Raw genomic sequence first — 24,641 nt, 5'->3', positions numbered from 1 at the left:
ATGTTTTCATCACTTTTTTTGAGAGTGATTATCACATCCACAAGAAAACCTAAATCAGGCAAGATAGAAGAATCTTTTTACCCATTCGCCAAGTGTACAAGTTAGGTGGGTCGACAACATATTCCTGTCATGTGACGCACATGCCGTCACCAGTGTCGTATAGAATATATCAGATGTGTTTTCCTGTGGAGGAATCGGTTGACCTATGACCTTGCGATCAAATGTTTTCAGTTCCCATTGGAGAGGCACGTCCTTTCGTCTAATAATCGCACGGTTTTGCGGTGCGGTCGCAAAACACAGACACTAAACTTATTACAGTGAACAGAGATGTCAATGAATGAACGGACAGATAGTAACTATGCAAAAATAAAGAAAGTAAACTTTTCACTCGAGGGAAGACTTGAGCCAAGGACCTCTCGTTCTGCAGCTGCTCACGTTACCACGAGACCACGGCGCTCCTGCGTTTCTAGTGTCCTAGATGTTGCATATGTGGCCCATGGACTACTCAGTTTGTATATTTTGCTTATTTTTTCACAGTTCCTCACAACTTCTTCCTGTTTTCTCAATTGATCTGTGTTCAGTTTTTCAAGGCCTATCCACTGTGCCAACTTATAACTAAATCTGAGGGGGGTGCGATGGGGAGGTTCCCTTGTAAGGTTAAACCACTTGCTCAGTTCTCCATCCACTCACACTGCACCCTTGGAACCAGCCAATGTTGCTTGAATAAGTGAGACATACTTTGATGGTATACATAGAGGTTATGAAGCTCAATGTTATACTCATATGCCTTTCATGCATTTGCCTCAACACAAATATCTCGTCTGCTTATTAGGCCAAAATCCCTACACTGATACACACCCAGAATTCCTTCTGCACATGGTGCTAACCTGTTATTGATAATACTAGAGAAGATCTTATAGGTTACATTCAGCAGGGAAATTTCTCAGTAATTTGAACAGCAGGTCTTATCTCCATTCATGTGTATTGGTTGAATACACCCATTCTTCTGGGATTCTTTCCTGATCCCATATCAGCTTAATAAGTTTGTGGATCTGCTTAAGAAGATCAGTTCCCCCCATTTTTTACCATTTCTGCAGTTACTTCCTGGTGCTTTGTAATTTTTTTAGACTTCCTCTAATGTCAGTTCCTTTATTTCTAGATCTGTGGTATAATAGAGTGGCTGCTCATTCCTTATAGGATTGCCCTCCAAAATTTCCTTGAAGTATTCTTTCCATCCATCCAGAACATCTTGTTTATCTGTTATTGAATTTCCCCCCTTTGTCCTTACAAGCTGTTATTTCTGGTCTATCTTGCTTTCATTCCTTTGGTACAGCTCTTCCTCCATCTCCTTTATCTTTCTCTTCATGGCTTCCCTTTTTTCCTCCTACATACCTTTGCCGCCTCTATTCTCTTTTCATTATATAATGCCTGACTTTATCTAGTATTATGCTGCAAGCATTTCAACCTTGCTTCCTTTTTACGTTCCACTGCCTGTCTAGATGCAACATCATACCAGTCTTCATTCCTAAGTCGTCATCTTTCTCCCAGTATTGTTCAGGTAATGTTCAGAATCAGAATTAGCTCCTCTGGAAGTGTGCACATTCTCCATATCGGATGCCCACCTCTTTGATATTAATATATGGTTTACTCGGTTTGCTTCATTTGTTCCTGGTATTTTCCATGACCATTCGTAGAGATTTTTCCTTGGAAAACAGGTACTTACTGCCTTCAAATTGTTTGCAGAAGGAAACTGGGCAACCCCCATAGCATTATTCTTAGTTTCATCATGCAGACTTTCCTTACTAAACACACTTCTAAATGCCTCTTCCTTCCCCAGTTTTGCACTATGGTCACCAAGAACTGTTCTGGAATTATATCTGGGTATTGCATTAGAAACCTCCCTTAGTTGATCATAGAAGATGTCCACAGTATCTTCATCTGATTCTTCTGTAGGTGCATATACATTCACAAAGGTCACATTGCCTTTCATCCGCAGAGTACATATTCTTTCACTATGTGGGGTGAAAGCAATAACAGACATATGCATATCCTTGGAGACTATAAACCCAACTCTAAACTCCCCTTGTCTTTTGTCTTTTCCTGAATGGTACAGAGAGAATTTCTACTTATAAACCTCTCCACTTCACTTCCACCTGATTTCCTGCAGTGCAACAACTCCCATTCCATATCTTAGCACCTCTTCTAAAACACTATTCATCACTTCTGTTTGCAACAGTGTACACATGTTCCACGTTCCAAATTTAAGCACTGATAAATCCATATTCCTGTTTCCTAGCACAGTTTGTCTTCGTAGGGGGAAGTCCAGCATTCCTTGTTGAGTTATTCGCAATACTAGATTTTTACAAGGCAGAGGTATTAACCCTGCATTCAAGCCCTAACCTGGAGGACTGGGCTTTCATTTCAGGGTTAGCTCCTCTAAAGGGGTCAACGACCTAGCCTATAGAGTCCCCCCCCTACCCTATGGTTTGGGGCACACTGTCTCCTCAGTCTGAACCACTCCCATTCGGGTGACCCTGCCAGTAGTTACCACTTTTGGCCATAGTCTGGAGATAAATCTGTTCAACCGTGACAATCTAAACTGGAAACTTCTGGATCAAACCTCACAATGCCGTCTTTTTTTTAATGTCCCCCCCCCCCCCCCATATCTCACATGTGTGTGTAACCTTTATTGTTAATTTTTTGCCTGTAGTTTATTACTAGCAGTAAATAACATACATTGTAACCTTTTCTGTTTAACTGTAACAATTTGTCATTTTCTGCTTTTTCACAAGGCAAGTGGTAACCTGTAGTTCCTTCAGATGTCGTACTGTCAAAGGTAGGGGATAAGAGCAGGGAACACTTATCCAAGAACAGAATCAAGTCATGACCAGTCCAGTTATAATACACAGATGTGAAACATGGACACTAACAAGTGCTGATGCAGAGATTTGGAGAGGTGTCAGGTGGAGAGTAGGATACAGACAGGCAGGCTGCTGTGTAAACAGTGTGAATGAGTGTACATAGGCCTATGCATGTAATTCACTCTCATAAGCCCTTGAATCATCAGCCACACTGTTTTCTTTATCCTGTTTATCTCTGCTCCAGCTCTACCTCTTTATATGCATGTGAGCTCTCAGCTACCACTGCCAGGATGAGGTACTTTGCCTCGCCCATATACCAACCCTCTTCCCCTGTAGTCCCGCAGTCTTCCTGGATCTTGTCATTCTCTATTCTTCATCACAAAGAAGTTCATTAGTCCACCCCAGTGAAGAATATTAATAACTAAGTTCAACTTCTTGTCCAAGTGCCTATCCACTGGTTAATAATTACTTTATATGGTTGCCTTTACTCTTTCTATAATTTAATCATGAAGTTACTGAAGAATGTTCAACTGATAATTTTAACACAATTATTAGCATTATTCAATGTCAATTTATCTGAAAAGTGTATGCTTGTAATGTTAGTTGATGCACAGACTAAACAGCCACTTCTAATGCCACAAACATGCTAAAAATCTTTCTTTCATGTGGAAGGAAAATCTATCACAGAAAATAGTGAAATGCTCACAATTCACCATTCAGTAGCCAACATGGTTATTGACACAAAGTGACATTTATGCAGAAACAAGGAAACATTAGAAATACTAGACTACTGAATTAGTCCAATTGTTTTAAAGAGAGGCTGAATGAGTTGCTGAAAAATCATACATTTAGCTAGAAATATGCTTGGGAGTGAACTTCGGCATATCACAGTATTGTCTCGATTACAAGAAAAGTAATTTTGATAGACTTATCTTCAGACTAAAAACAATAATTAAGAATCTAATATGCAAAAACCAATACTAAGCCATTTTAGGCATCTCACTGATTCCTACAAAATGAACGACAATAAAATAAAACTCGTACGGATGAAGTACTATTTGATTTAGTAAGTGATAAATACATTTTACGACTTACATCTGTCAGGAGCAACTGTACAGCTGCTAATTTCAGAGCCAGCTTTCTGTCCTTGTGTTTCACAGAACATTTGTCCAGCACAGTAGCAGCTTCTTTTGTTTTCCCATCTTTCGCCAACTGTACAGCACGAATTAGTGCTGCCTCTACACCCATGTCTGGGTAATTCTGTTGTAATCGTTCACATAGTTGCTGACACTGTTCTCCCTGGTTGTACAAAGAACATTGGAACATAGTTTTAAACAGTACTTAAAAGTTGCCTGATGCATAGCATAACAAAAATGAAAAATTTTCTATCTACACGTAACCTAGATAAAAGTAGTTTATTATTTTTAAAATAACACTAAAACACTTGTTTAAATGAGACTAACACAGTAAAATGAGTGTGGATTTGAAGTCTTTCTGATAAATGAAATATCAAACATCTAATGCCATTATAATATATGTACAAGTCAGCAGAAAACATATCCACCTCCATTTGACACACTATTATTTCTCAGATAATGAAAAATTAAGGCAAAAAGTTTGAGAAGGCCACTATTAAGATCTATAGCACTATAAAATCCATAAAAAACATAGAACAAATTTTAGTAATACCTGATTTGTATAAAGTGCCAACAGGCAATGATTGAGAGCTATCTTTTTCCTTTGTCGTGAAGTTAGTTTGTGTTCAAGACCGTCAAGCGTGGCACTTTTTATTTTCTTTTTTGAGTCAAATACATTCTGGTCTTTATTCAGAGTAATCAAGTTATTACTTATAATGGCCACTAGGCCAATATCTGCTGGTTTTTGTTTCAGAACTGCTGCATAAATAGCCTGGGCTTCTTTCTCACGACCTTGAACGTGCAAGCAATATGCCAGCTGGACCCTTGAATGAAAGCAAAATGTCTTTAGTGTTAATCAGAATTATAGCTATTAATTAACCTGCACTTTAATGATTTATGAAAGAAGATATTGACAAGTTCTTGACATCTTGTTACTAAAAGTTTACTTACAGAGCAATGATTTGCAAGCATCACATTAAAACAATTCAGCATTGACAAAGACTAAATACATATGTACACTTAGGGTTGTATTTAGGATCTACAGACCCTTAGGCAACCTGAGGTGTGGAAGCTACCAGAGGAAATTTTGAGACAACTAACCTGCAAAAACAGTATTTTACAGAAAATTTCCATTTAAAAGGCTATAATGCAGCATTTAAAAGTTCCTTACTTTACTGAGTAAAATTTTAGTTTACAATTTAATGAATTACCAAGACACAAAAAATATGAAAGGAATTTAGATCACTAGGATGTTAATTATTAAAATTGCTATGAACAGCTACAGAAAAAGAAGTTGGGTTCATGTCCATGCAGCAATAGTGAGAACTTCAATTTATAAACAAGATACTGCAACTATAAGGAAACTTATTTCTTATGAAAATGCAAAAAACAAACATAAAAACAACAACCAGGCAAATTTTATTTATATTTAATTCAAATACAACTACTTCCCACAACAACTCATTAATAAATACAATTATCCAAAAATGTTTCTCTCGAACTTCAACAGCTCAGGATTCCACATCTGATGACACGGTGAAAAAAAATTATAGGTTCTGGTTTGAATGAAATGAGGTAGCAGGGAAACTGACTTTTTGCAAAATCTCCCTAACTTCTAAATGCCCAAATTCCATTAATCATTATTTTAAAAGTTACCAATTTTATGCTGTGCAAAGTCACGTGTTTGACTGGGCGTGACTGAGAATTCAGTGCAGAAGAGCGTGGGGTTTGAGAAGTGAACGAATTCGGCCCAATAAGACCACACAAAACAATTACGTCTACACCATCTACAATTATATGAAAGCCTGCATCAAAGTATTTAAACAAAGACATATTTTAAATTTTTGTTGTGTACAGCACCTGGACATGGCTTACACACAATTGTGAAGCCTTGCATACACATCTTAAAATGTACTGAAATAATGAACTGACTACACTAAACAAAAATAACACAGCTAACATTTCCTCAATACATTTCTGCAATATGAGCAACTTAACTCATCTTCCACTAATTACAGTCAGGTAACAGTAAAATGTTGTTCTTAACCCTCAAGTAGGCAGGCCTATGCATAAAGTGTGCCAATCACAAACAACACTGTCTTGCACCATTTCATTGTTGTTTAACAATTGCCAACCCATACCTATTTCTTGCAGTGATAAAATGTGTTGCGATACATCCAAGTGAACAGCAGTAATATAAAGTAAACAGCACGCTAAGTGAGAAAAAATTTACTATCTGTGCAATAAAATGATCCAGATTCCATGCTAGCAGCACAATCCCATAATGAGGCAGTTACCTACAAGATAATTAGTAATCAAATAAGCAGTTGCCAGGTATCCGAGGCAACAGCGCTGTCTAATAGTGCAAGCAGGTCATTACCATGGGATAATAATTGTACCCAGCAACAGAGTTATACAGGGTTATTACAAATGATTGAAGCGATTTCACAGCTCTACAATAACTTTATTATTTGAGATATTTTCACAATGCTTTGCACACACATACAAAAACTCAAAAAGTTTTTTAGGCATTCACAAACGTTCGATATGTGCCCCTTTAGTGATTCGGCAGACATCAAGCCGATAATCAAGTTCCTCCCACAATCGGCGCAGCATGTCCCCATCAATGAGTTCGAAAGCATCGTTGATGCGAGCTCGCAGTTCTGGCACGTTTCTTGGTAGAGGTGGTTTAAACACTGAATCTTTCACATAACCCCACAGAAAGAAATTGCATGGGGTTAAGTCGGGAGAGCGTGGAGGCCTTGACATGAAATGCTAATCATGATCTCCACCACGACCGATCCATCGGTTTTCCAATCTCCTGTTTAAGAAATGCCGAACATCATGATGGAAGTGCGGTGGAGCACCATCCTATGGTACGTTTAGCTCCCTGCTTGCTTTATTTGTCGACTGCCGCGGGCTACGCGTGAAACTTGCCCGCACGCATTCAACCGTTTCTTCGCTCACTGCAGGCCGACCCGTTGATTTCCCCTTACAGAGGCATCCAGAAGCTTTAAACTGCGCATAACATCGCCGAATGGAGTTAGCAGTTGGTGGATCTTTGTTGAACTTCGTCCTGAAATGTCGTTGCACTGTTATGACTGACTGATGTGAGTGCATTTCAAGCACGACATACGCTTTCTCGGCTCCAGTCGCCATTTTGTCTCACTGCGCTCTCGAGCGCTGCGGCAGAAACCTGAAGTGTGGCTTCAGCCGAACAAAGCTTTATGAGTTTTTCTACGTATCTGTAGTGTGTCGTCACCATATGTCAATGAATGGAGCTACAGTGAATTTATGAAATCGCTTCAATCATTTGTAATAGCCCTGTATAACGAAACTATATTTTATTATTATTTAATTAAACAGTGAGTTAGCTCATATAATGCAAGTCACCATTTAATTAAACTAAGATTAAACTGATTTTGCTCATACACATTTACCTTGGCAACAGAGAGCTATTCTTTACATGTGTACAGAATACACTGTGCGCCCGCTCATATTATGAAAAACTGTGCTCCCTCTCGAGGCTTAATGGTAAATGGAATAAATTTGCATATTTTGGAGGATCAAAAATTGCTCTGACAACAGCAATGCATACGGTTTAAACAAACAAAAAGTATCTACGTAACCACAGGTCAAAGTAGTAACAACTCTATTTTCTAAAATCAAATGTATTCTATATCTGACTGAACAGTTCACGGGTGTACTGCCAGTTAGTAGGGGCCAAGCAGCTACAGCATTTTAACAATCAGACATGTCCACACTGTCAGGTGCACTGACGAACTGTCTCCTGGGTGCAAACAGATGACATATATACCCCCACCCCGTGGGCTACTCTGTACATGATCCATAATGCACGTCAGCAGCCAAATAGGCGTCAGCATCAGCAGCTACGGCCAGCAGTGCCACACAAGGTGCCCATGCTGTGGCAGAGCAAAAGTATGCACTCTGTCCACCCTGACTGTCAGCTTGTATTTGCTGAGTGTCTTCTTGATCTGGTCCAGTGCTGGTTCCCAATCCTTGCAGAGACTATGGCTGCAGGCCCAGTTGATAGGATTGTCTCAGTTCCATATTTTAATGGCCCTTCTAATGCTGTCCTAGTATTCCGACATTCCTGCTAAACCTCTGGTGTGCTCGTATTCCATTGCATGACTCTCAGACAAACAGACTCTACGACCATAAACCTCTTAATAATCTGTACCTATTTTCTTCAGTATTTTTATAATTTACAAAATAGAAGTGTTGCTGTGATTAATTTGTTCTATAAATATATGAGGAATGATTTTGTTAGTTTGATAAGAACTTTAGGGTAATAAATGTTGCATGAGGAGTTATAATTCAATGACCAATAATCATTAGTGTAACCTGGCATTAAGCACAAGGATGGTTTTTTTTCCCCCAGGGCAGCTACTACAGTAGCAACCAATCACAGAATAATTTTGGATATTTCTTCTCTTCTCTTTTCTTCAATTTAGTGTATTACATTGCTACTACAGATGCAAGTTGCCACAAGTAGTTGCAGATGAGAACTGCGATCAGTAACATACCTGTTCAAATTGTTTTAGACACATCCTTTGTTTCTCTGTAATGTGCATTTAAGACAACAGAATGTCTGAAGTTTGTAGCACAATTTAGCAGAGCAGTTGTAACACTATTAAAGCCCAGAAAAGTGAACTCTTAACTGTTTGTTAACAGGGAGTGTATAAGTGCATACACTATGGAGGCTCAACTGTACCTGCAGCAGCACCATGCAAGAGTAAAGAACTGACCCATCACACATTTATTACATACAATCTGCACTGTTCTCAAGTAATGTTAAAGTTCTCTAAGCCTTCAGACAATGCACTACTGATTACAAAAACAGAGTTTCAAAATAAATACTTCAAATAAAAACCACTGACTTACAAAGCTTCATAACAAAAATCAATTAAAGCTACTTACTTAATAATTCCCAGTTCATCCTCAATATCTTCTTCCGATGCACCATCATCCTCTAGAGATTCCCTACAAAGTTTTTCTGCAATTTTAAGCTTCTTTTCTGCTTCCTGATATTGTCCTCTGCTAATCAGCTGGCAAGCAGCATTATATGACAGCTCATATGTATGCTCACGAAGTTGAGGTACATCTCTTTTCTGAGAATAAAAAAAACAAAAATCTCAATGCGGAATAAGATAGTCTTATTTTTGTCTCTAAATCTAATTACGTTTTATAAGTCACTGCCATTTAGAAAATAACTTAGACATAAAAGTGGCTTTTACTTACAGGATCTTCCACACACAGGTTAGAAATTACAGCTGATAAGTTAGCTTCTCTTTCATCTTCATAATCATCATTACTATTTTTGATAATATCTCGATAGACATCAAAACATTCTTCATACCTACACAGAACATAAGCGGGTCAGTATAATCCTTAATACACTTCATGTTTGTGTTAAATACTACTTTTGAAATCATTAGTTACTTTCATTCATTATTAGAAACAAAGTCAAAACCAATTTTACTCACTTTTCAAGCCTATAGAGAATTTGAGCTTTAAGCTCTTTCAACTTAAGTGAGAGGTTTGAACATGAATTAACTGTCTTCAGAGCTTCATGCGTCTGGTTTAAGCGATACTGACAGTAAGCCTTCTCAAAAATTAAGTTCCTGCAAAGAAAAACAATATGTTTGTTTATATTCTGGAGATGCTCTTCCAGTTTTTGAAACTACTTAGGAATAATTACAGCACCATGAAAGTCTTAAAACATTTACATTTTTACATACAGGATCACCAGATTCATAGCTAACTTCAGTTTGAAGCAGTCTCTCTTGAGACTGAAAAGCTTATGTCCAAGAACCAGTTTGGTATTAGAAAGCATCCCTCGCATGAAATTCAGCTTGCCCTTTTCTCACATGGCATACTGGGAACTATTGATGAAGGGCAACAGGCAGATTCCATATTTCTAGATTCCTGGAAAGCATTTGACATGGTGCTCCACTGCAGGCTGTTAATGAAGGTACGAGCATATGGAATGGCTTCAAGACTTCGTAAGTAATAGAACCCAGTACGTTGTCCTCAATGGTGAGTGTTCATCAGTGACAAGGGTACCATCAGGAGTGCCCCGGGGAAGTGTGATAAAACTGCTGCTGTTCTCTATAAACACAAATGATCTGGCAGGCAGGATGGGCAGTAATCTGCAGTTGTTTGTTGATGATGCTGTGGTGTACTGTAAGCTGTTACATTTGAGTGACTGTAGGAAGATACAAGATGACTTAGACAAAATTTCTAGTTGATGTGATGAATGGCAGCTAGCTCTAAACTGTGGAAAAATGTAAGTGAACGAGTAGGAAGAACAGACTTATAATGTTTGTAATGTCCTGCTTGACACAATCAACTCATTTAAATATCTGGGCGTAACATTACAAAGCAATAGGAAATATTATGAGCATGTGAGAATTGTGGTAGCGAAGGTGAATGGTCAACTTCAGCTTACTGGGGGAATTTTAGGAAAGATTGGTTCACCTGTAAAGGAGACCACATATAGGATGGTGGAACATATTCTTGAGTACTTCTTGAGTGTTTGGGATCCGTACCAGGTTGGATAGAAGGAAGACACTGAAGCAATTAAGAGGCGGACTGCTAGGTTTCTTACCGGTAGGTTTGAAAAACACAAAAGTGTTATGGAGATGCCCTGGAAACTCAAACTGGAATCCCTGGAGGGAAGATGACGTTCTTTTCTAGGAACATTATTGAAAAAATTTAGAGAACTGGCATTTGAAGCTGACTGCCACCTTTCTTCTGCTGCCAACATACATTATGTTTAAGGACCACAGAGATAAGTTAAGAGAAATTAGGGCTCATACGGAGGTATATAGCCAGTCATTTTTCCCTCGTGCTGTTTGTGAGTGGAATAGGAAAGGAAATGACTAGTGATGATACAGGGTACCCTCTGCCATGTAGCATACCGTGGCTTGCAGAGTATCTATGTAGATGTAGATATACCACTATTTAAGAATTGTTACAGCATACTTTCAAGATTTTTAGATGAAACTTACTTTACATTCTCTAATATTAAAACTGCTGCCCATCATCATCAAAATGACAGAAAAAATGTAATCTCTAAGTGGGCTACAATTCAATCAATGCCTGGCAAACTTTGGATAATTTTGCCTATGAAAAGTCTTCGTAAATGATCAGATGAGTAAAGTCAATACGTTGAAACACAAATATATTTTTCTTAATGGTAGACTAAAACCTCCTCAGTGGCCCATAATTTTTGTCGCATTCCAACTCCATCATATGTATATCCTACCCTATTGGAGGTAGAGCCATCTGTGAAAGCAGCCATGTCATATCAGCTCTGCTATAATTTTAGACCAGCCTTTTATGTAGGCATGATCACAAACCAGGTGTCAACCCAGATGAATGGCTACCACCACAATGTGGCCAAGACCAGATTTGACCATCCAGTGGCAGAACACAATGCTGAGCACAACATGCTTAACTTCTACAGCCACTTCTCAATCCATGCCTCTGGATTCTAGCCCCTCTAAACCAGCTTCTCTGAATTAGATAACTGGGAATCGTCCTTACAACACGTTCTTCAACCCAGCAACCCTCCTAACCTCAGTTTCCAATAGACAACAGCACCTCACAACTTGTCTCCATGCTCCCCCCCCCCCCCCCCTTTTCACCCAATTAGTAACCACTCCCCAATTCACTCCATTCCTCAGGTGCCCCACACAAGTCTTCCTGTCAGTTACAGGGTGAGCTGACTGGTGTCACATTCCCAAACCTCTGCCATCTCTGCTCAGCAACATGCTCAATCTGATTTATGAGCCAATAGATTGGTCAATGCCTTACCTTTGTAGTGGGTGATTACCTTTAATCCTTCAATAGCTGAACTAATTTAGTTATGCAACAAAAAGTTTATACCAATTTACACACATCAAAATTAGGGCATGGGAAAATTACAAAAACCACAGAAATTAATCAAAGATATAGGTAAGGAAGTGGTGTGTCACTGCTGTTATCTATGCTGTTGTGTTCAAAAGATTAGTGTGATGTAGCTACCTACACTAGTCTGTATTGTGTAAGCCTCTTCATCATTATGTAATTACTGCAACCTTACACACACACACACACACACACACACACTTCCCTCCATTACCAAACTGACAGTTCCTTGATGCCTCAGATGTGTCCTATCAACAGATCCTTTTTTTAGGTTGGTTGTGCCAGAATTTTTTTTTTTCCCCAACTCAATCCAGTACCTTCCAAATAACAGACAAATGGAAAGATACGAACTCATCTGGTGCAACAATTGATAAAAAGGTGTTACTGTTAACATCTTTATTTGCAGAGGATCAGATACCAATGGCTGAAAGTGTAGGTGATTTAGAAAGGTCTGCATATAAATTTCAAAACTACCCATAAAGAATAATACAAAGAGTAAAAATATCAATCAATAATAAAATAACAGGTGATTTATATATTTATGTAGCCATACTTCACAATTCGCAAACACAATAATTGTGGAGAAGAATTTAATGAAGTGTAAAAAATGAAGTGGAATATAAAAACTTAAGTAAACAAATGAGGAAAGAAATACAAATCAGATTTCATGATGTGATCTCAAAATCAGCACTTCTATATGGGACTGAAAGAGTCAAAATAAACAGCACATGGGTAACATGCTTAGGTTCCCTGAGCACTAAAAATATTTACACATTCTGGGTGGGACAATTTTCTCAGCACACTATTTACAGTAAGTACGAGAGTAGTTTGAAAAGTTCTCAGAATCACCACCAGAGGTCAGCACTAGCGCAACAAGTTGTTAACGTGAAATTTATTGGACTGTTCCCTGTAAACATGTGCCACATCAGTGCTCTTGGAAGAGAGCTGTGGTGGTGACGTGGCTCTGTTGTTCCTGCGTAGTGATTTGCAAAGATGGGAGGAAAAAAATGGGAGACTCTGCTCCTTCATATTCAACTGTTGCCAAGTGGACGAATGAATTTAAATTTGGTCGGGGGAGCTCAGATGATGATCAACGCAGTGGTAAGCCAAGATGTGTCACTACCCCAGAAATCATTGCAAAAGTGCACAAAATGGTCATGGAAGATTGCTGATTGAAATTGTGTGAAATTTCTCAAGCTTGCCAGATGTCATGTGAAAGGATATATCACATTTTAACTGAAGAATCAGAAACAAAAAAATTATCTTCAAGATGGGTGCTACGACTCTTGGCGCTGGATCAAAAACGCACGAGAATGGACGTATCTGAACAATGTTTGGCCAATTTTAGGAGAAATGAAAAAGATTTTTTTGCACCGGTTTGTGACCAATGATGAAACTTGGGTGCACTACTATATCCCAGAGACAAAACGACAGTCAAAGCAGTGGAAACATACTGATTCTCCACCGCCAAAGAAAGCACAGACAATTCCTTCACCAGGAAAGGTCATGACATCAATGTTCTGGGATGCGAAAGGAATTCGGTTTGTAGATTATCTCCCCACTGGGCAAAAAATTACTGGAATATGCTATGCTAACCTCCTGGACACATTGCAATGAAAGATACAAAAAAAGGCCAGGTTTAGCAAGGAAGAAAGTCCTCTTCCATCAAGACAACGTGCGCCCGCACACGTTCCGTAGCCATCGCAAAATTACATAAACTAAGGTATGAATTGTTGCCACACCTGCCTTATTCACCTGATATGGCTCCGTGAGACTTCCACCTCTTCCCGAAATTGAAAATTTTTCTTGGTGGAGGAAGATTCACTTCATTGATAGCCAGAGTTGACAACTATTTTGCAGGCCTGGAGGAAACTCATTTTTGAGATGGGATCAAGGCACTGGAACATTGTTGGATCAAGTGCATTAATCTACAAGGAGACTACATTGAAAAATAACAAAAATTCAGTGATGTAAGTACTTTTTTCTATTCTGTTCTGAGAACTTCTCAAACCACCCTCTTAATCAGAAAATACTGAACGAAATTAAAGTCTGCCTTCATTAAAAATAAATAGGAACACTGAATATTTATTTGTCCTACTGCAATTTTTGTTCTAATCCCATGAAACTGACTTAAATTAGTTTGTTGGTTGGTTTGTGGGATTGAAGGGACCAGACTACTAGGGCCATCTGTGCCTTTTTCCATGAACTTGAAACCCCCACAAGGAATAAAAACAAACAATGGAGATGACAAGATACGACACAGGACAAGAAAGACACAGACAGAGACCAGACAAAAGGAATTAAAATCACACCGAGTGTGACAGTGGCTGGCCGACCACAGGAAAAAAAAGGGAAAAGCCAACCACCAAGAAACACACTAAAAACCCCAGTCTAAAATCGTAGGCCAAATGCTAGACTCAACACAAAGAAAAAAAGGACAAACACTTAGAGCAAGCGATAAAAACCCCCTGCACGAATAAAACTCAAAACTAAATCTGCCATCACAACGTCATCTGATAAAGTGGATGAAGCATATCAGGCAGCGCAAACGTCTGAGTGGAGTTAAAAGTGGGCAGTCCAACAAGATGTGGACCACAGTCAAAGCTGACCTCGCGGTGCAATAAATAGCTGTGCGTTATCCAGGTGTGGTCAATGCGCAGCCAGCAGGGGACAACTGAGCCCTTGCAAGAGATCCGCAAGGAGGAGCGCCATGCACCAGTAGCCTCCTTGATGGCCCGAAGTTTGTTGGGTGAAGGCAGGGCACCCCATTCTTCACCCCAGGCGCGAAGTACCTTCTGCCGCAAAACTGACCTGAGGTCACTCTCCGCAAGGCCAATCTCCAAGGCTGGTGCACCGAAAGCCTTTTTGGCCAGCGTGTCAATATGTTCATTTCCCGGGATGCCTACATGACCCGTGGTCCACACAAAGACCACAGAGTGGCCGCAACGGGCAAGAATATGGAGGGACTCCTGGATACCCATCACCAGATGAGCGTGAGGGAAACGCTGGTCGATAGCTCGTAAACCGCTCAGGGAGCCACTACAGGTAACGAAAGACTCACCTGAGCAGGAGCGGATATACTCTAGCGCACAAGAGGTGGCGACCTGCTTGGCATTGAAAACACTGCTGCCAGCCAGCAATGAGTGTTGTTCATAATGATCCCTTAGAGTAAGAGCATAACCGACACGACTAGCAACGATCAAACCATTAGTACAGACAACGTCAGAGCCTTGAAACGCGGCAAGGATTGAAAGAAAGCAGCGGCGGAGGGCCTCAGGAGGGACTGAGTCCTTCAGGCCCTGTGCCAAATTGAGCTGAAGGCATTGGCAGGGCACACAAAAAGAGGTAAAAGATAGAAAACCTCAAGCCCAGAGAGAAGAGCTCTGACGCGAAGCGTGATCGTACACCCTGACTGGGGCCGCCGTTCTGGAAGATGGATGACCAACTGACGGAACACGAGACAATAATTGGGATGCCTGGGCAAGCTACAAACATGTGTAGCATAAGCGGTCAGTAATCGTTGGTGCCAGAACCGCAATGGAGGGACACTTGCCTCCACAAGTATGCTGTTGACAGGGCTTGTCCGAAAAGCTCCAGTGGCGAGTCGGATCCCGCTATGAAGGATGGGGTCCAGCAACCGCAATGTGGAAGGTGATGCCGAACCATTAGCCAGGCTCTGAATTAACGCCTGGTACAGCCGTAGAAGGGTAGACCTTTCAGCACCCCAGCTGGTGTGATTCAAGCAATGATGAGCGTTAAGATGCCTCCAGCACGTTTGTTTAAGCTGCCAAATATGAGGCAGCCAAGTCAACCGGGTATCGAATACCAATCCCAAAACTGATGCGTCTCCACGACAGCAAGAGGTTCGCCATCAAGATAAAGCCATGGCTCAGGGTGAACAGTGTGTCACTGGCAGAAATGCATAACGCAGGTCTTGGCAGCCGAAAACTGGAAGCCATGCGCTACAGCCCCAAGGCTGTGCCTTTTGGACAGCACCCTGCAGCTGCTGTTCAGCAGTCACATTGCCAGTGGAGCTATAGTATAGGCAGAAGTCGTCAGCATACAAGGAAGATCAGACAGACATTCCCACCACCACAGCGAGCCCATTAACTGCAATCAAAAAGAGGCAGACACAGAAGACAGATTCTTGCGGTACCCCATTCTCCTGAACTCGGGAGGATCTATGGGAGGCCACAACTTGCCAACTTGCACATAGAAGGAACCAAGCGACAGAAAATTTTGTATGAAAATCAGGAGCGGACCCCGAAGATCCCAACCATAAAGTGTAGAGAGGATGTGTTGTCGCCATGTCGTATCGTATGCCTTCCACATGCCAAAAAAGACAGTGAACAGATGCTGACGGCGGGCAAAGGCCATATGGATGACAGACTCCAGGCACACCAGATTATCGGTGGCAGAGCGGCCCTTACGGAACCCACCCTGAGACGGAGCCAGAAGGCCCCGAGACTCAAGTAGCCAACTCAACCTCTGGCTCACTATGCGTTCGAGCAACTTGCAAACAACGTTGGTGAAGCTAATGGGGCGGTAGCTGTCCACCTCCAGGTTTCAACATGGGAATTACGACGCTTTCCCGCCATTGGGACAGGGACTCACCCTCAACCCAGATACAATTGAAAAGGTCTAGGAGGCATCACTGGCAGTCCACTGAGAGGTGCTTGAGCATCTGACATTGGATGCGATCTGGCCCGGGAGCCATATCAGGGCAAGTGGCTAGGGCACTTTGGAATTCCCACTCACTGAACTGAGCATTGTACAACACAGGGTGGTGTGTGTGAAATCAAAGGCTCCGAAGTTCCAACCGCTCTTTCAGGGAGCGGAAGGCCAGTGGGTAATTCACAGAAACTGAACTCTGAGCAAAATGCTCCGCTAAGCGGTTTGCAATTGTGTCTGAGTCAGTACAGACTGCTCTATTCAGTGAAAGCACAGGTATGCTGACGGGGGTCTGATAGTATAGCCATAGAGTCGCCTAATCTTGGCCCAAACCTGTGATGGAGAGGTACGTAGGCCGATGGTGGAGACATACCTTTCCCAGTACTCCTGCTTCCATTGGCGAATGAGGCAGCAGGCTCGCGCACGGAGCCGTTTAAGGGCGATGAGTTGTTCCAATGAGGGATGCTGCCTGTGACGCTGGAGTGCCTGCCTGTGACCTTTAATTGACTCAGCGATCTCGGGCGACCACCAAGGCACAGTCCTCCGCTGAGAGGACCCAGAAGTACAGGGAATGGCAGATTCTGCAGCAGTAACGATGCCAGTGGTGACCGGGTGAACCACCACATCAATGGCGTCATGGGAAAGAGGCTCAATAGTGACAGTGGAGGTAAACAAGTCCCAGTCAGCCTTATTCATAGCCCATCTGCAGGGGCGCCCAGGAGAGTGACGCTATGGCAATGACAGAAAGATCAGAAAGTGGTCACTACTGCACAAGTCGTCATGCACACTACATTGGACAGTTGGTAATAGGCTAGGGCTGCAGATCGAAAGGTCGATGGCTGAGTATGTGCCATGCGCCGCACTGAAAAGTGTGAAGGCACCATTATTTAAAAGAGAAAGGTCGAGCTGAGCCAATACTTGCTCAACGATGCTGCCTCAGCCTGTTGCCACTGATCCACCCCACAGAGGGTTATGGGCATTGAAGTCGCCCAGTAACAGAAAAGGTGGTGCCAATTGGGCTATCAGTGCAGCCAGGACATGCTGCGGGACATCACCATCCGGTGGAAGATAGAGACTGCAGTGTTACAGCCTGGGGCGCCCATACCTGAACAGCAACAGCCTCTAAAGGTGTTTGTGGAGTGACAGACTCGCTGTAAAGGCAGTGAAGGACGTAGGTGCAGATGCTACCCGATACCCTCTCATAAGCTGCTCAGTTCCTATAATAACCCCAGTAGCCACTTAAATTAGTAATCAAAATAAACGGTAGAATTTTCAGCCTTGGGCACATTTTAATTTATTTGAACTGATAACTAGTTTGGCTTTAGGGGATCACCACATCTTAAAGAAGCAGAGGATATGTAGTCATGAACTCTGTCAATGAGACCTCATTAAATAATTACGTAACAGCTTTTGAATGGGGAACCACTCGGTTGTGCCCCTTTCCCTCCCCTCCTAACTTAAGTGGACTCATTTTAGATTCAGTCAAATCAGTTTATTTTTCTTCATTTTTTCTGTAACATCAATTGTTTTCTTTTTTTCTAAGTCAATATTCTCAATCTGTGTCACACATGACTGCAACTGGACAAACTTTTTCCAAATAACATGTTTAACAACTTCTATAAAATCTCTTACTTTTAGGACTTGTTATCTGTTTGAATACCTGTTGTATCAACAGACAGCTTCAACTCTGAATATGTTGAAGTAACAATAATGAGCCTGGCTATTCTTCCTGAAGGAAAACAATTTTGAAATTGGGATAAATTCTCTTCAAACAAAGCAACACCCATTTACTTCAATTTCTGAAACCCTCGCAAAGGAACATTTCAAATGGTTTCCACCACATTAAAAAATGAAATCTTCAGTTATCAACAATGTGTGTGTGTGGGATTTTAGTTTATTCCATACAGCTCTTCCCACAGTGCCTCCAATGCCATCCACAGCAATTTTGTCATGTGACATGGCGAAGACATTCTATTCATTGGATAGCATTGAAAGTTCTGTGATGCAAGGCATGTTGGTGAGACTGTAGTTATCTTTAAACTGGACAGCAAACTTTTCTGAAAATTTCATTATCATGATTCAGTTAATGCACATGAATGATGACAGTCATCAAAACAACTATCATAGAGTCCACACTACATATTTTCCATGGTTTAGCTTGGAAATGAGAAATGTGAATAACGGGTCTTCATGTGTCTAAGCAAATACTGTGAACAGTGCTACCAGATCATGTGACCAATGAGCAATCTGAACTTCATTTTGACACATAAGGAGTTAATTTTCACGAAGTCAATTTGCAGCATTTAGCACTTGATTCTACATACAATCATTCAATAGAACAAGGCTGTCTGTCCAAGAGGGTACTAAAATGGAAAGTGATGTAATTACGACTGCAATACGAAATTCTATGTTTTGAAAATAAGGGAGCACAACACAGTTCCTACAAGATAGAGAGATAAATGAGGCAGAATTAAATAATAGACCAAATTGTCCAATAAAAAAAAAAAGCCTACAGACCTGACAAGATTCCCATTATATTCTATATTGAATATGTAGAAAAACTGACACTGGCATCAGTTTACCATAAGTCACTGGAACAACTGCATGTGCTATGTGACTAGAAAGAGGTACAGGTCATTCATATCGATAAAAACGGCCATTATTTCAAGCAGTCATGACAATTTTTCATAGGTTTGTGAAAGACTGTGTTTTACGTTAAGTGTTCCATATAATTTCAGTAAACAGTATTGGTAAAAACTATGAAAATTTTCGATACGTAAGGGAAAAACATTTCCTGAGATGTGAGATATTTTGTGTGTGTTGGGAACAGCCAGTACTCAGTGGTATAGATTTTCTTCCTGTTGATGTTCATTTCTTATTAGTTTTGTGTTTCTGTATTTAATCCTCTGGCCATGGTGCAGTTGCTAGACACAAAGCCTTCAACTGTCTCCTTCATCAGCCACTCTATGCATACTGTTTGAGGTTGTTCCGTCATCAAAACAAGATTAGCAATTCCATGGAGTGTGTACAAAATAAACAGTGAAATGGAGCTCTATTAGTCCACAGGGGAAATGACATAGTGTTCTTCCACAGTTTAGCCAATGGCTTTAATTGGTGTTGTAAACAAGTGTATCACTGAAATAGATACAGACTTCAAGAATGTCTATATTACATATATAAGCAGCTTGCAGCAAAGGTTCCATGCAGTCCACAGACTTCATTTAAATGCGCCAGAACAGGAGTTACTACACTACAATAATAATAATAATAATAATAATAATAATAATAATAATAATGTGGAAAATAGGATTGGTGGCAAACAAATGCAAATTACAGTGTCTAGTGTCAGTTGTAAACAATAAAATCATCAGTCTGACGCAGATTACAAAGTGGTTTAAACTGCATAGGACAGAGTTTGATGAACCACAACTTTTAATAAACTCACTGATAGCCACCAGAAAATAAAAGCCCCACACAACAAAGTCACTGCAGATTTTTTTAGGGTAAATGCAGTATTACAAATGCTGATGGACGAAGAACTAGAAATCGTTTTAACTAAAGTGTAAATGCCCAGATTTTATTGTATTACACCATGATGTTCAATCACTTAAGAATAGAACTACAACGTCAGAAGCACTACTCCAGTATAAACTGAATATAGACATAATCTGCTTTACTGAACATTGGCTACAGGACAATGAAGTATAATTAGCTCCAATAGCAACATACATATTAGCAAGTTGTTTTAGCAGAGAGTTCTCAAAATATGGTTTTTACTGCTATCTCAAACACTGTATTGACCCAATCACAAAAGACTAAGAACTTTACTATTAAATCACCGGAACTTAATTTCATGATTATTAAACATATGCACAGCACCCAGTGGCAATCTGCCAGTCCTCAGAACTCAGCAAGTTTATTTTATTTCAAGGGGCCAGATGCCCTTTTTGCTGCCGCAGTTGTCACTCATTTAAGGGAGTGCGCACCACCAGTATGTCAATTGTGTAAAATTTGTTCTCCGTGTGATTAAATTTTAAGTGTGAAATTTAAAACCTTCCCAGCATATACATTGTTCCAGAAATTTTAAGGAACATATTTTAACTGTTTGTGTATTGTATTTTCTGAGATGAGAACTGGGGACCAACCCAGCATTTACCTAAATGAGCATGGGAAACCACATAAAAACCACACACACGTCATTATTATGCAACACACATTCAATCCTGCTCTGGCTCACATTCCTGTCTCACAAGCTGGAGCAATGTACATTACATCATACGAGTGGGACATTATTTCGAAAAGGTAGCAGTGCTACAAATGCATTGATAAATATGACCACAACACAGTCTTCTTTTTCTTTTCGCATTTGTGCCACATCAGTGCAGGACTGACATGGTTATTAACTGATTCGGCACAGTCAATTTAAAGGTTCCTGTCACCAACCTGTTACCCCCTGGGATGGAATACATGTATCCCAACTGCCTGCATATAGCATTATTCATGTGGAAGTGAGTGAAAGTTTTCTAAATCTTTACAAATGATGTAGCTAAGGTAGGACTTGGGTACCAGTATGGTATTAACCTAGTGGGATGTGGGAAACTACCTGAAATCCACATCCAGGCTGGCAGGCACAACACTGACCCTCACTGTTAAGTTGCCAGGTGGATTCTATCTGAGACCAGCACACCTCCCTGCCCTGTAAGCGAAGCTTTAACATACACAGCTATGCAGGGTGCAGGGGGAGGAGGGAGGGTCTATTGCATTCAATACGATCCACAACACACACTGCCCAACAAAATTAACAGAATGTACAAATTCCACTACTGATCAATATTCATCACAGACACAAACTACAAATTCACAAGCAGAGTACTGAGCATTTGTTACAGTGATATGTTTAAAGAGAACACGTAGCAGCAGTAGCATAAAAGTACTTGATAAAAGAACTTCCTCTGAAAAAAATCAGAATTTTTAATTTCTTACTGGCTAGGGAAAATTGGGAAAGAATTTCCAATCATAACAATGTTGACAGCATGTGCATAAAGTTTTCAGAATGTCTTCCTTCGTTATTTTAATGTAACAATTCTAATCTAAGTAAGAAAATATTAGAACTCGTGGCAACACTGACGTACCATGACATCTCTGGTGCGCAAAAACTCTTTGGGTCAAGGCGGCCGTTATGTTCTGTCTATGTGATACTTTCGATGTGTAATGATGTATATCTGAAGTGTGACAATAAATATGCTCATTGTTTTAAGAAGTGGATCGACGGGTTGTTATTTATAACGATAAGGACCCAAACCACCCACACTGGTGACCCTGACGACAGTTTGTGACGTTCTTCCTGTGTTCTACCTGAGTTCAATAACAATTGTCATGTGGCCCACGCAACGAGGTGTACCACCGTACGATTTCTACGGTCAGAATCCGACCATGCCACCCACCTGCACTAGGCATGGACTCTATACATCTAACATTACGAGGCCCTTTGACCTGCGAGTGGATTGCAGTACCACAACAATCACAGACAATGCATACGTACCGTCCGCCATCTTGCCTCAAGATCATTCTTTCGAACATACAGGACAAAGTGTGAAAAGAGATCCGGACATTCCACCGCTAACGTCACACGCCACACGCTCAGGGGTGCGCACCCCCCCCCCCCCCCCTCAGAACTTTGCACCAACTTTCGGAGCAGTGCCACTACACGGCTGCTACATCATCCACGCCGCGAATTGGTTCCACACCTGGCTACGCACAGCCTCAATTTTCTGATCGAACTCAACAGTGTATAGTGAATGTGACCTCTCCTAGTACCTCAACCACTTTTCTTTTGCTAGACATCAGACAGCAATAACGACCAATCCGAGGGGTGTAGCAGTTTACGGGGCCCAGGGCCTACACCCCCCCCCCCCTCCGGCAGACGCCATATTTACTGCTCCCACACCTGTGGCTCTTACACACCCAGTGGTCGTGGATTCCAAACCAACAAAGTTACCTAAACTGCTGACTTTCGCAAAAATGCAACCCAACACATGGTTCGCGTTAGTCAACTCTATTTTCGCCGCCACAGGCATTGACTCAGAAGAATCACGCTTCACGTGTTTGGTGGGACATTTGCATGACCATTTGGATTTGATTAGCGACATTGTTATCAGCCCGCCGCCTTCACCGAAATATACGAACGCGAAAAGACTCATTTGTGAAAGACTTTCTCGAGCTCCAGATGAGATTATTCATCATATCATTCACGAGGAACACCTGCCGACCTCACCTCATCCGGACTATGGCGGCGGCTCCATGCCCTCGCACCTGTGGATTTGCTACCCGATACAGTGTTATGGTCTATGTGGCTTGTCAAAATGCCGGAAGCATTACAACTACAGCTCCTGCCGCTCACCAACAGCACTTTGGATGAGAAGCTTTCGGTCGCGGATCGAGCTTTCAGGATTATTAACAGGTGAGCGCACAGCATGAAGAGTGGGGGTAGCGATCTCAACAGCATCCCACCCCCCGTTCCCCTTCCAGGATTCAGGCGAGCTCGCTTCCTCAGCGTTCACACTACGGCAGTGGTGACATCTGCCCGCCAGTGCGAGTAACCAGATACAGCCTCCACGATATCTGCAATGACAACTGACACCACACTGCAGCGCTCCACAATGGACACAGCCAACACCAGGAGTTCTACATCACCCCCGCCTAATGCAGCCTGGCCGCTGTGTTGGTTCCACGCCAACTTCAGCGACGCGGCCAGGAAATGTGGCAGCCCTTGCGCAGTGGGAAACACAGCTCGCGAGGCACCATAAGTGCAGCATTGCACGCACAGGAAAAAATACGCCTTACAGCAGCAACAGCATCTAACACGGTAAGCACCGACGGTTGTCTATTCGCTCTTGACCTCGCCTCAGGAACTAAATTCCTCAATGACAATGGAGATGATACGAGTGTAATACCCCCAGCTCTCGCACCTACCGTGTTAACTTCCTCGCCCAAACTGTTACACGCAGCTAATGACTCTCATATCGAAGTGTCAGGTATGGCGCCTTTTAACGCTCAAACTGTCAAAAGACTTGAAGTTTTCGTGGACTTTTCATGTGGCACAGGTGACTTGTCCGGTCTTAGGCATTGACTTGCAGTGACACCACAAATTTTTGCTAGACATTCCGCGAAGGACACTAGTCCACCAACCTTCGCAAAAGACTATCGCCCTTACGGCCACTGCGTCTATCACCCATTCGGTCAACAAACATTGACATTTCACTATTGCAGTGCTCTTCTTGCGGCCAAGTTAACTAGTAAAAGTTGCGACATGCTACTACAATGACAAGAAATCAGTGAACTCAAGCAAACGCAGGCCAAGCTCACCTCCCTTATCAAGCATACCAAACAGACATTACAGAGCATGAAATTCGAACTTGCCTCACTTCGAGGTATTCGCTCTTCGAACAAACCGGTGTGCGCTCAAATCATTGACTCATTGCACGAGTGTTCGAACGCTAACTACGAACCCCGCGCGTAGCATGTTATCAATCACAAGTGGCACATGCCACAAACTCAATATGACTGAGGGCCCTCCGGACAGACACCAAACGCGACGCCTGAATCCACACAAACTCAGAGCAGCGAAAGCAATCGTCTCAGACCTATTAAAAGCAGGCATTGTACGCCCATCCTCCAGTGACTGGTCATTACCAATTCATCTCACACCGAAGAAGGATGGTTCCTACAGACTCTGTGGCGACTACAGACGACTCAATGACCGCACAATCATGGACAATTATCCAGTACCGAACATTCAGGACTTCGCTTCTCAGCTGGCAGGCACTAAAATTTTAAGTGCAGTAGAATGTGAGAAAGCGTATCACCAAATACCAATGTACGAACAAGATATCCCTAAAACCGCCATCACCACACTCTTCGGCCTCTTTGAATACGTTTACATGCCTTACGGTTTGAAAAACGCCGCCCAAACCTGGCAGAGGTTCTTAGACACAGTGTTATGACCCCTACCTTTCTGCTACATGTACCTGGATGACAT

General features: G+C 41.6%; 1 protein-coding gene across 1 annotated transcript in view; it reads right to left on the bottom strand.

Annotated features, from left to right (window-relative positions):
- The window catches only part of LOC124613867 (signal recognition particle subunit SRP72), a 49,646-nt gene that overhangs the window by 18,477 nt on the left and 6,528 nt on the right, over positions 1–24,641 (bottom strand). Inside the window, exons 3-7 of the mRNA XM_047142594.1 lie at positions 9,505–9,642; positions 9,260–9,377; positions 8,939–9,129; positions 4,551–4,821; positions 3,957–4,160 (exon numbers count right to left, since the gene is read on the bottom strand). Of these exons, the coding sequence (XP_046998550.1) occupies positions 3,957–4,160; positions 4,551–4,821; positions 8,939–9,129; positions 9,260–9,377; positions 9,505–9,642 (922 nt within the window). The remainder of the gene's footprint in view (positions 1–3,956; positions 4,161–4,550; positions 4,822–8,938; positions 9,130–9,259; positions 9,378–9,504; positions 9,643–24,641) is intronic.

The sequence above is a fragment of the Schistocerca americana genome, chromosome 4 (genome assembly GCF_021461395.2).
Source record: "Schistocerca americana isolate TAMUIC-IGC-003095 chromosome 4, iqSchAmer2.1, whole genome shotgun sequence".
Classification (NCBI taxonomy): domain Eukaryota; kingdom Metazoa; phylum Arthropoda; class Insecta; order Orthoptera; family Acrididae; genus Schistocerca; species Schistocerca americana.
Note: the sequence above shows the minus strand (reverse complement) of the source record. Positions and strands in the feature narration are given on the sequence as shown.